Raw genomic sequence first — 12,675 nt, forward strand, 5'->3', positions numbered from 1 at the left:
TTTGTGTCCAATGTTACAGTTGTTTTTGCTCTACCACTCGCTCATCCTGGTTTGTAAATGCAGAATACAGTACACGACATAAAGACCAAGACATGCTGTTACGCCGAATCCCGTCTGCATATGCATTTCACACACAAGGATACCTTAATGGGAGAGGTCAAAAATAATGACAAGCTTTCCCGTCGTCTTCTCTCTCAACCCTCACTGCTTATTTTCTCTCAGCACGCCGCTCCCCCTCTCTCTAATTGAAGCAGTGGAGACGATAATAGTCTGTAATATGGCCCAGGAGCCCAATTCAGAGACAACGCTGGCAAGAAACTATACAGACAAGATATACGCCTGGCAAAGGGGCGTCTCTGCTCGGGCCTGTCATTTCATCAACACATTCACTTACCTTATTAACGGTACATCAAAGTGCTTTAAAAACCCATTCAGATCCTTAAGTGAACTTTCATTATTAAATTTGGACAAAATATGAGGACAAGAGCTGAGAGTCAAGTATGCTCAAAAGTTAACATGCAGCACGTGCCTTATACTGGAGGCTGCCAGCAGTGTATGTGGGTTTGCGAGCCAAAAATCCAATCAGGTGGGCGAGCGTCTCTGATCAACTTCTGTCAGTGGGATATATTTTCTTAAAGGTTAGGTCTTTTTTCTTTTCTTTTGCCTCTATCCGACTGTAAAAGTGGAAAGAAAGCAGAGAACTGCAGGCATGCAGTAAAGGTCCCGGGAGACACTGCTGAAGGTGTTTATGCCCATGTGTTATGCACTCTAAACACTTGGCTACCTCGGTGGGATGCAGTTTAATCAAACTTCTGCGGTGATTGACCTATGCTCCTTGCGCGAGCACATTCAGGTCTGTGTTTGCCTTTCTCATGGGACGCACGAGGATTGCCCTGAAATATGACCGCTAATGCAGCGATAACACTCCCGCGGCCGCCTGACCAACTTCCCTGATTCTTTTAACTCCACAATCCCGTCAATCCGCAACCCCTCCCTCCCTCGGACAAGTTTCCTCCACGCCCACTCCTAACGTCAATTTGGAGAAATGAATGTTCTCTGCAGGGTTTCAGACTGGTCCTGTGGAGGCGGCACGGCAGAAAAAAATCAACAGGAGAATTCACTGAGGTGTGACTGACAACCCTGTCAGTGGTGCAACACCAGCAGCAATACCCATAAGTCATATCTGACAGTCAGATGAAGCAAATCTGTGTGTGTGTGTGTGTGCGTAAACATCATCCTAAATGTTGCTGTCTGCTCTCTGTCTTGTTCTCTGGTGCCTTGGCCTGGCTTTGAAAACACTGACCCAAGGTAAACACTGCTGCGACACCAGGGCCAATCATCTATCCTGAGCTAAACTCCAGAGAGCACCAGAGGGGACACAGAGAGGCTCGATGGAGAAAAAGAAATACAAAACAAAGCTGGTTTATGTCTCTAATAGCTGCTGATGTATTGATACGGGAACTGAAAAATGGGTCGACATATCTTTTGACTTGGAGGTAGGGCAGATGGAACAGGTTCTGGGGTTTTTGGTGTGATACAGAAAAGGTAAAAGTCAAAAGATCTTGTATATGGAAATGACAGTGTTTGTTCTAAGAGTCCCGACACACTGACTGAGTGATCATTTGAGTGTTATTAAGTGGGTGACCATCGCTGACCATGGTGCATCTGGCATCATTAACCTACTGTAAATCTATGTCACCCACTAGTTCTTCAACTTCAGTTTTGGTTTTAAACTGTCCAAAAAAAAAGCCAATGATGCCAATTTTAATGCACAAACCAGTTAGAAAACCAGTGATGAGGTATTTCCTATCAGTGGCCAGATCATTTTGCCTTCACTGGGCAGTTAAGACAGACAAGACACAAGAGGAACAGAGAGTCTCTACCAGGTGCTATAAGGTAACAAACTATTTATCAAGTCAGTGTTTGGCAGTGCTGCTTCATTGAAGTTGGTTTTGTCTGTCAGGGTCTAAAGTTCACACCATCTACACAACAGTCCAAATGAAACAACGAGCACAACAAAGCTGTATGCACTCCTAAACAGTTTTCATATATCTCTGTGTGTAACTTGACCCTGTAGGAATAACAGAGTGTATAAAACAAGGTTTTATGTGACGCAAATCAGTCCAGAAACTCACACAGATTGGCAACTCTCCAGTGTTATTTAAATGATGCTGTACACTTTATCAGCTAGCAAGCTGCTGACCAATAAAGCAGGTTTTATACACAGCAGAGCGCATCTTCCACGTTTGATGATGCCATGCTACAGTTGTTTAAATGCTTCTAGTCACGGTGTAAAGGAAGACTTAACCCATCTGGGATCCACCGTTTCTCTAGACAAGCAGAATGAGAATGATCTGGACTGATTCCTTTAGAGACAGTCTTGCTCTCTTAAACCACAGGTCAGCATGTCATCAACCTTGACTGGTGAAGCGATAACTAGGTCAGCTTTTACTTCAATGTGTGAAAAGATGCTGATCGTCCCAAAACAAAAAAGTGCACAATTTATTAACCTTTCAGTTTCGGGAGTCGAACTCGAAAACTGTCCATGCTGCATTGACTAAACCTCAGAGAGGCAGCTTGGTGTGTACTTTTGAGGTTAGTGGGCGTTTTTCATTTTCTCCCTCATGCAGTGGAAGTAGTGCTCATGGCTATAACTGGATTTATTTTGGATCAAATTAAGTTTCTCATTTTTCATTTGATCAAAAGGTCATAAACCTCATCATTCTTTGTTCTCCAAAAAAAACAAAAAAAACAACAGCATTTCATGCCAACACTTGGCAAGTGGATCCATATCTGTGTGTGTGTTGATGCTATTCTTTTGGTCTCTGTGTAATTTGGAAGAAGTTTAACTTTTCCGAAGTACTGTTAGTTTGAAAAATTTAAGAAATAAAGGAGCAGTTAAATACATATCACATATTTGCAGTTCACAAACTTGCAAAAACTAGCTGCAAAATATTTAACACAGGGTTACAAACCAAAACCTTTGTGTGTGTGTGAATGTGAGTGGCGCTTTCAGGTGTTCCATCTATTGCGACTAATGACAGAGCAGTGAGCTCGGCCCTTTGATCTGAGAGGCTGTTTGAGGACAGAGCAATAATCACAACAGCTGCTGGAAGACGAGGCAGGTAAGGGGACGAGATCGCATTGCGACTTCCCACAACATGACCCCTGACCTGAAGCAAGGGTGGCCTGTTCCTGCAGCTACGTCAAATGGAGCATAAATGACACCTGGACCTCCCAGGGGAGCCGAGAAGGAGCCGCTGACACAATAGGAGTCAAAGAGCTCTGACGTCTGGTTGCCCTCTTAACGACTTCTGACAACGCTGCTTAAGCAGGTTTTATAATTCCAATGATAAATATTGCAGAAATGGTGCTTTTTTAAAGTAGAAAGGAGCTGTGTGTGTGAGTGACTGATTTCTGTCTGCTCCACTTTCAGCTATGGTGTGGGATGCCCTTGTCATCTGCCTGAAAGCTCTTTATGTGGATTGTTCTCATTAGCTGTAATTAACCAAAGGTGATGCAGCACTGCTGACCTTTTCAAATTGCTCCCCATCCCGGGGTCTGCACCACCAATTAGCCACAGCAGGCACTCTGAATAGTGGATAAAAAGGAAAAAACTTAAACAGAGCTCATAATAAAACTGCTGACTCGGACTGGGCAACAAATCCTCGTACAACCTTTTAAAAAAATTGAATGAAGGGAATGAAGAAAGACTTTTTTTTTTTCTCTCTCTCAGATTGTAGACTCCTCTGTACTTTAACACAAACACAAATAGGGGGCAGAGATAAATTGTGTTCTTATGCTCTTTTAAAAAATGCTGATTATTTTCTTCTTTGGTGGAAGTTGAGTGAAGTTAACAGGCAGTAAAACTGAAAAAAGAAGCAGAGGACAATCTTCTCCCAGACAATATAAAAGTGTTGCATTCATACTCCGGCTGTATTGTTCTCCCTCAGGGGACTACTGGACTGTAACCTAAGACCATGTTAGGCAGGGGGCTGGAGTCCAGCACAAACAGCTGACTCAGCCACCTGGGAGCCAAATGTCTTGGCTTGCTTATTTCTGTAGCGCCACCACCCTGATCCTTAACAACACGGATTTCTACCCTGTTTGCAGAGCTCAAACGACACACAAATACAACCGAGTAGCACACCGTCAAACGCAGGGGAGGAGACTGACAAGCGGACTGGCAGAGACGGTTGTTTTCAGACAGAGAAAGGAGCTAAATCTCTCTGCAGCAGCCTAAGTAGTAAAAGAATATGAATCCCGTGGAAATGTGGTTTTATTTCGTTGCACATATCATAAGTACTTATGACAGCAGTAGCAGCAGCTTAAATCAAAGCCCCTATGACTCAGTTACTACTACAATCGTAATCTTAGGATAGAGCATGGCGAGCAGTCTGTTTAACCAGAGCACTCACCGGCAGCTTTAAAGGCATATTCATTTATTCTGTACATCACTAAAATGACATCATTTATCACAGCAAGAAACTGCAAAAACTGGAAGAATCGAAGCGTTTTCAGCTTTCCGACAGTCCTCGAACTAATCATGGGTGACTTCTGATTTTGTTGGGAAAAAAGATCTAAACTGAAAATCTGGATATTTCCTCAAAATCAAATCAAAATCTTTTTTTTCTATGATTTATAGCATTATAATTTTATGCTGCATGGAAGACATTTTTAAAATTCTCTCTACTTCAAGCAATAGTTGTGCTGTTTCCACAAAGGTGCAGGACTTCAGATTACAGTAGAAAAAAAAGAGCCCAGCGTGAGTGAAAATGTGATCGGAGCAAAAAAAAAAAGGAAAAAATCTAGAAACTGCTCCAGGTTCAGATGGTTAATTCACACCTCATCTCAAAGAGCAATATTTTTAGCTTAACCACGACAGCCTCGAGCTGCATTCAGAGACTATGTCAAGATTCATGAGTTACAGTACAGCACTGTAAGTATCGCTCCTATAACACCCCTGGGGATTGTTAGGTAAATAATTTGTCATCTTCTGCACAAGCTGTGTAATTTCCCTGCCCTGCTGTAACCCCACAATGGATCTCCAAGAATATGACGTGGGCTGAAAAAGTCAGAAGTGATACTTACTAGCGCTCAAATGATCTGGTAGATGCATCAGTTGGTCTATCGAGCAAAATTACAAAACAACTTTGGTAGCTGAGTAATGAAAGTGATTTATCACAAAAAAACAGCATCAGGTTTCATGAGTAAGCATCTTAGGGAGGTGTTGGAACACCATGTGCTTCCAGAACAGCTTCATTGCACCGTGACAGTGATTCTTCGAATTTCTGGAACTTTACTGGAGAGATGAACACCATTCTGAAAAGAGATATTCTCTCATTTGATGCTTTGATGATGGTGCTGGACCGCACTGTCCAAGACATCAGCCACAAAATCCCCCGGGGTGGTTTAACAGGGTTCAGATCTGATGGCCGCTAAGGCCACAGCGAGTCACATCGTTTTTAGACTCATCAAACCATTCAGTGACCCCTAATGCTCTATGGGCATTTGGCATTGTCATCCTGGAAGAGACCACTCCCATCAGGATAGAAATGTTTTTATCATGCAGGACAACTTTCTGTGTACTTGCAGTGAACCATCTCTCTAAAGGAAAGATGGGCTCAGAGCATGTCAGCAAAATGCCCTCCACAGGATCCCCTCACTACAGGGGTCAAGGGTTCAGGCTGATGCTGTTGTGTGTCACCAGTCTGTGTCCTGAATAACTCTGCAACTGTAATGTCACAGTTTTGGTGTTGAAATGCATTAAAGACATTGGTTGCAGCCCAAGATTACGAGCAGTGTCACCTTGTTTCTTTTCATGACAGATGAAACAGAGGAGCATCATAGTGCATCATTACTACATAAAAGAATGGAATAACGAGGTAAAGAAGCCATATAGATACCCATCCATCCATCCACTATCTATACACTGCTTAATCCTCACTAGGGTCGTGGGGGGGCTGGAGTCTATCCCAGCTGACTCAGGGTGAAGGCAGGAGACACCCTGGACAGGTCACCAGTCTATCACAGGGCTACACTTAGAGACAGACAACCAAGCACACTCACATTCACACCTACGGACAATTTAGAATCACCAATTAACCTCAACATGTTTCTGGACTGTGTGGGAGGAAGCCGGAGAACCCGGAGAGAACCCACGCTGCACGGGGAGAACATGCAAACTCCACGCAGAAAGATCCTGGGTGTCTTCACCGGGACGCGAACCGGCAACCTTCTTGCTGCGAGGCAACAGTGCTACCAACTGCGCCACCTTGCAGCCTGATACCGCATGCACACATTCTTAAACTACTGAGTTTGGAGTTCAATTAAAACTGACCTGTGACAAGCTCCCGCACTTCTGCATCCACGGTCTTCCTCAGCAGGCGGAGCAGAGCTGGGATACCTCCTGCATTCCGAACAGCGATCTTGTTGTCGTCCATCGCTTTGCCATAAACGAGGTTCCTCAGAGCTCCACAAGAGTTCCTCTGGACCTCAAGAACTTTGTGGTCCAGTAGGTCCACGAGGTGTTTAATTCCTCCCAGTCGACACACCTTGAGACGGAGTGGATGAGATGGCACGCCATTATCAGGTGTGAAATGATTCTGACCGCTAACAGCACTTTTTCAGCTTACGCATTGTGAGGAGCGAAATCATGCATTTATTCATGTGACAAGAGAATCTACACACAGGGAATTTATTCATACTGAACACAGATTATTTGGAAAAGCAATGCTAATCTATGACCATGGAAAAAGCCTTAACCACAGGAGATTGTAGACTAAAAAGAAAACTGAATTTACATTTTCTTCTGGAGCACAGAATGAAGCATACTCTGAAAAAAAAAAAAGTGGTTCTATCAAAACAAGTTCCCTGCTCTTCATTGTATAGTACGAATCTTTTGTGATATACCGACACTTGGCATGTGAGAATAAAAACTACATCCTTCATATCAGATCTCTTCTTCATCTTTCTATGCCTTTCAATCAAAATGCAACTTCTTTCATCAAAATGCATTATTCTGAAGAAGGACAAGTTTGGCCTTTAATGTCTGAGGTAGAAATGTCTTTAGCAACGGATGCCTTTGTGTCTGTTTATTATTTATTTATTCTGTTACTGTGGCGTATGTTATGAACGAGCAGCGTGAATGTGACTTTGAATGTGCAAGCGTGTCTTTGAATGTGCAAGTGCACAAAATAGGTACTATAAAGCCAGCAAAAGCCAGATTAGCCTTAATATTTGGCAGGTTAGCGCCCACTTTAATGGGAGGTAAACAAAATATGAGCCACAGTGCTGCTACAAATCTCTCTCTGCACAGGAAAACTGCAAAAACTCACAATTATAGTAAATAGGGTGGGTCAGGGCTTGGTTGATAATACATTTGTACAAGGGATGGTTTAGCTTGTCATTGTAATTGCTTGCCTTTGTTTCCTTTTTTGCATAAATGCTGTTTAAATCTGGGTTTCTTGTTGGTGCACTTTTTATTTTTGTTACAGCTTTAAGAGATGTTTAAGTACAATAAAACAAATTTGGACACAACTGGCACAAATAAATACACTACAAATGTAAACTATGTGTGGTAATCATCAGATGTCATTGTAGAATAACTCTAATAAGACACAGTGCGGCTACAGTGGCACGAGACCTACCTCACTCTTGATTCGATTATCACCGAAGCACAGGTGCTGCAGGTAGGCAGCTGCGTTGGCCTGGACCGAGGGGAAGTGGTGCTGCAGCATGTGAATTACCTCCGTCAGCTCTGGGTCACGCCACGCAAACTCTCTAGAAGCACAGGTGGGGTGAAAAGGTATCAGCATGACGACGGAGACAGAGAGAGGGTTGTATCAGGCATCACAGGCGGTTTTTTTTCCACCCTCAGAATGAATACTTCAGCACCTCAGCGCTAACTGATAAATCCAGGAAATTACATTCACATCTGGTTGAATATAACGGTTCATGTTGGTCACACGTGGGATTACTGCTTTTCTGCATGCGATACACTAAGGAGAGACGAGAGGAAAGCACTGTGTCTGGGCTGCTAGTGATATGTATTTATGAAGCATTTCTAAATTTAAACAATCTATCTTCTACTTGGTTAAGAAACTTTGAAACTTGCATCACTTGCAAAGGGAGACTAGCAGAGCTGAGTAGGTGACAAAAAGAGATTACTAGTGTCTGAACAGCAGCAGAAATACCTTTGCCTCATTGAGTGTGAATTATATGCAGCAAAAGCCCGGACTGGGTGAAATAAATTTGTCTTTATTGAGCCAAAGCTGAAAAATGCACTAGAGGATTTCCCTAGACAGGAATTCAGTTAAAAATTTTCTAGAGGAAACTTTCCTCTTGAGCACTTCCTGAGTGGACCGGGGTCACGGCAATCCCCGTGGTGCACTCGCTCTAAGTAGTTTGCTACGGCGACATACATGAATTGTAAACAAAGCTCCCAATGTGCAGGGTCAGGGGTTTACTGCACGAGTCAATCCACTCTGTTCGCTTGCACACGTCTGTACGACAAGAGCAGAGGCAGCACTTCAGCGCATGTGAGAATCTATTGTTAAGTGGCCAGGCATAGTTGAGCCCTCTTAATGGCTAGAGCTGCATGTGGCTACCCAGGGGGCTCCCTGTTTGAATAGTAAGAGGACACCGGTGTCGACCCAGCAGAACGGGAATGCCGTGTAAGCCTAACTACTCCCCGACTGGTTGACTGATTTGTGCTATTATAAACCACAGAATAAATCCAGCAGTTTAGAAACGCAGCAGTGCCTACCTGGGATCCTTCTGAATGCTGTCTATGGAAGGGGAACGTGTGGCAACGTCATCCATGACAGCCTGGCGAGCGTAGTTGGGATCGGAGGGACGGTACTGTGCTGAGCGATACGGATCAGAGTAGGTGGCTGCGGTGTTAAGAGCATAGTTGTTTCTTTGGTAGGTCATGGCACTGCGCTGGCTGGATGTCCTCTGGAGACTCCCCACACCTGAGGGACAAAAATAAAACACTCGGGTAGAATAAAAATAAATACAAAACGCACGCGTAAGTGAAGATTAGCAGTTTTCAGACCTTTTCGCCTTTGCACACTGTTAGCATACTACTTTAAACAAAGCTGAAAATACAAACATGCAGCTGTTCTGACGGACTCAGCAAATTCTCAAATCTGGAACCAATTAATGACGAGGATAAAACACAGCTCCCATGGCTGCACAAAGCAGAAGTCTTCTCCTTCAAAGCCCTCTTTACTTGCTGTTTTGCTTTTACAAGATTGTGTGTAGCCAGAGGGATCCTGCTGGGTTTCAAAGACGACAGGAGGACTCAACCTGCTTGATGATCCACAAATCCTTTCTCTTCACCGCCTTCTTGCTCCTTTGCGACACCGCATTCTTACAGTAACTTTGCCAAAGACAGCGGAGAGAATTTGGTGAACCATGACGAGCTCCAAAAAGAAACACACTAGTAAAGCGGAAGCATCACCAACACGTAGAGAAATCAGCCCGGGAGCATCTTGCTTTAGTCATCTTTCATTTGTTCCGAGTAATATTCTGACCTATTTTGTGTTTTTTTTTTTACCACAATGGGTCACAAACACAGAACTGCATAAACAAGCCGGTTGGATTTGGCCCTCCTTCTCACCGCGGCCACGTGACTGGTGGCAGCGTGACTGCTGCACCGGTCAGATCCGTATCAGCCGTCCAACAGAACTGGGCATGAGCTTGCTCAAACTCCCTCCTACCGGGCACCAAGACGTCAACTTGTGGGGTTACGCCAAAAACACAATTTCTCGCATCAGTGCACTTCTATGTTGGGCAGAAGCTCTACCCTGCAATATGGTTATCTTCCAAAATGTAACCGTACACAGTCAAAGACACTGGAGGGCAAATTACAAACAACACAGGGTAGCTTTGCAATTTTACCCGACTATTTGGACTCCTTAAACTTTGCAGCAAGGGATCGATACTTCCATTTAACATAGAAACCTCGCTCGCACTTGCACAAAGATGGTACAGTGCAAGCATCACGAGAAAGCCAAAAATGCATGAAATGCCAATGGGGGAAAATAGCCCATTGAAATTTCATTTCACAACATAACAAAGAAAAATAGAATCAGATTGGGTTTTTCTAATGAGGTTGCTTTTTGCAAAGCCTCCACACTGAACACCCCCCTCCAGCTCCACCCTGTTTGCCTTTTTCTCAGTATAGCTGCCATAAACACATTATAGAGTCTGTGTCTGTGGGGCTTCTTTGCAGCATCAATAGCATTTATTAGCGACCTTATCGGTTTAAGCAGATCTCCGGTGTGCCAAGGAGAAGGCTGAATTGAGTATGCGTGTCAGTGGAGACTAAGCATGTGCATCAGAGGCAGGAGAGGTGATGAGAGGAGAATGCCAACATCAGGAGAGCTCGACGAGAGCAGGCTATAGATGTGGGTAACCAAGCTGTCCCATGGCCCCTTCATCCTTCTTCTCATTCTCTGTGTGACACACGGGTAATGGACTCCTTTGTGGCAGGATGACATATCAGAACCTGCCTATTAACTCATGTCTCACCCTTTCTGCCTGACAGTGGCGGGAGGAAGGGAACGAGGAGGTGGCTGAGAGAAAGTAAAATAGAAATCAAGAGAGAAAAGCAAAGGAAAAAGACATAACATACATAGTGCGAAAGGGCAGATGGGCAGAGAAATAGTGTTCCGCAAGAAAGACAATACACCAGAGTCAAGGACTGCCAGATTAAATGGCAAGGACTCGGAGATATTTGAAATCAAGAGGAACACTCGCTCTTGACGCAAAGATGCGTTTGGTTGAAATAAAAATGCGACGAGTGAAAATCTGTGCTCTTCTTGACCTGCATGACTCTTCCATACAAAGATATAGAGACAGCACGAGCAATAGAGGAAAACAGGAAACCAAACAGAGATCTGAAAATAATCTGGAGTCTGATCCGCCGCACAAACGCACACAAAACGAAAAATACCATGTTGATGTTCACAACAGCTTTGTGCAGAGGAAGGGTGACTGAAGCGACCTTATAATCTCACCTGCCTCATCTGAAGTTTGTTCTCAAAACTTTTTTCTCTTTTTATGCAGATACTTACAAATGGAACGTGCTGCATTTGTAACTAGCTGTTTATATACATGACAAACTGTAAATTAGACTGCGCTATGTTCTGGGTATGACCACACAAACTGCCTACTAAGGAAGAAAAAAAAATCCTTTGACAGTTTTATAGTTTTTATTGATTTGTAGTTGTTGTTTTTTTTTAATCAAATCAAATTGTTTACTCATGGCTCAGTAGCAAATACTGTCTGGTCTAGTACCAGCTGGTAGCCTGGACATTGATTTGTAGTTTTGTTATTACTGAACTGTGCTCACAACCAAGCAGCAAAATTCATATGAATGTGGAAAAACATACCTTTGGCCTTATGAGGGTGCTGCACATTCTGAAACTCTTACAGAGCAGAGTAAATATAGCTTCATATTATCACTTCAATCCTACACACGTGAGCTAGCGTGTCTTCTTGTTCGTGTTTTCAGGTCTATGGTGTCGTGTCCTTTGTGGGTAGTCTGTCACCATCTATACATGACTTTTTCACTTTGCTCTGGGTTTGTCTATATAAAAACCAACCTGAGGTGCTCCTGTAAAGGGTGCTCTGCTGGGTGTGGCTGGGGCTGCGGTACAACGGACCTTGGAATGTCCGATCCTCGTAGATTGGTGCAATGTGACGGTCTGGGGACATGGCTGACCTTAAGTCCTGGCCCAGCTGGCTGTGTTGACTGGCATACGAGCTCCGTATTCCTGCAGATGTAGAAGAACGGTTAGCAAATAGGTGGTTGGTGTGTGAGCGGTTTAGTGACTACGCGGACACTGAAGCATCAAAGCTTAGAGCGGAAACTTGCTCTTCAGTGTCCAGACAAAGTGTAAATGACTTTCACTGTATCAGATAAATATCTAAAACTCAAAGTGTAAAACAAGGGGAGACTGACAGAACCAGACAGGAGGTGGTTTTGCTTTGTATCATATAATAAATTACAGAACGCTTGTATTAAACTTTTAAATTCTTTTCTTCCCCTTTATGTTATGAAAGTCAGTTTTTAAGTCACTTGATATTTGCTTGACTTAGGTAATCAATCACAGTAAACAACATGTCTCCTTGTGTTGATGTCAAAGTTAATGTCATCGCTGTACGGCAGTGCAGTTCGCTGATTTGCAAAGTCGGCGCCGCATTATCATGCAGCTATAACGCAACCCTGACAGGAATAAAAGCAGACATGATGTGGAGATCTGATTCCCATTTCTGAAAACTGGTTAAACTAATTAACAGGTATTTTGCGCGTGGAAAAGCTGAGATACGATCTGTCCGGTAAGCCAGAGAAACGTCTAAAAATCTGGAACCCGGTGCTTCTTCACATAAAAGATGAATGGACATCAGGCCTTCGATGGCACGCCTTGGCACCTTTGGCACATATATCATGAAGGGACTTTGTGACTCCTATTCTACAGTGTTATGTCTGAAAAACATGCAGAAATATTATTTTTTATGGTTTGTTTTTTGTGTGTTGTCTAATGTCTCTTATTGGCATTGGTGGGAGGGAGGAGAATGGGAATTATAGCTCTTGTTGTTACCATTATCCTTTTACTGTAAATGTGACAAAGTTATAAACAAATGTTGAAAAAAAAAGTAGAC

General features: G+C 43.4%; 1 protein-coding gene across 3 annotated transcripts in view; it reads right to left on the bottom strand.

Annotated features, from left to right (window-relative positions):
• Positions 1 to 12,675, bottom strand: part of LOC103365510 (plakophilin-4) — an 86,914-nt gene that overhangs the window by 11,773 nt on the left and 62,466 nt on the right. For all 3 annotated transcript variants that reach the window (XM_008292966.1, XM_008292965.1, XM_008292967.1), the window contains 4 exons: positions 11,616 to 11,786; positions 8,768 to 8,975; positions 7,650 to 7,782; positions 6,341 to 6,554 (listed from right to left, as the gene is read on the bottom strand). In XM_008292966.1, the coding sequence (XP_008291188.1) occupies positions 6,341 to 6,554; positions 7,650 to 7,782; positions 8,768 to 8,975; positions 11,616 to 11,786 (726 nt within the window). The remainder of the gene's footprint in view (positions 1 to 6,340; positions 6,555 to 7,649; positions 7,783 to 8,767; positions 8,976 to 11,615; positions 11,787 to 12,675) is intronic.

This window comes from Stegastes partitus, unplaced genomic scaffold (genome assembly GCF_000690725.1).
Source record: "Stegastes partitus isolate 25-593 unplaced genomic scaffold, Stegastes_partitus-1.0.2 Scaffold848, whole genome shotgun sequence".
In the NCBI taxonomy this organism is placed as follows: Eukaryota; Metazoa; Chordata; class Actinopteri; family Pomacentridae; genus Stegastes; species Stegastes partitus.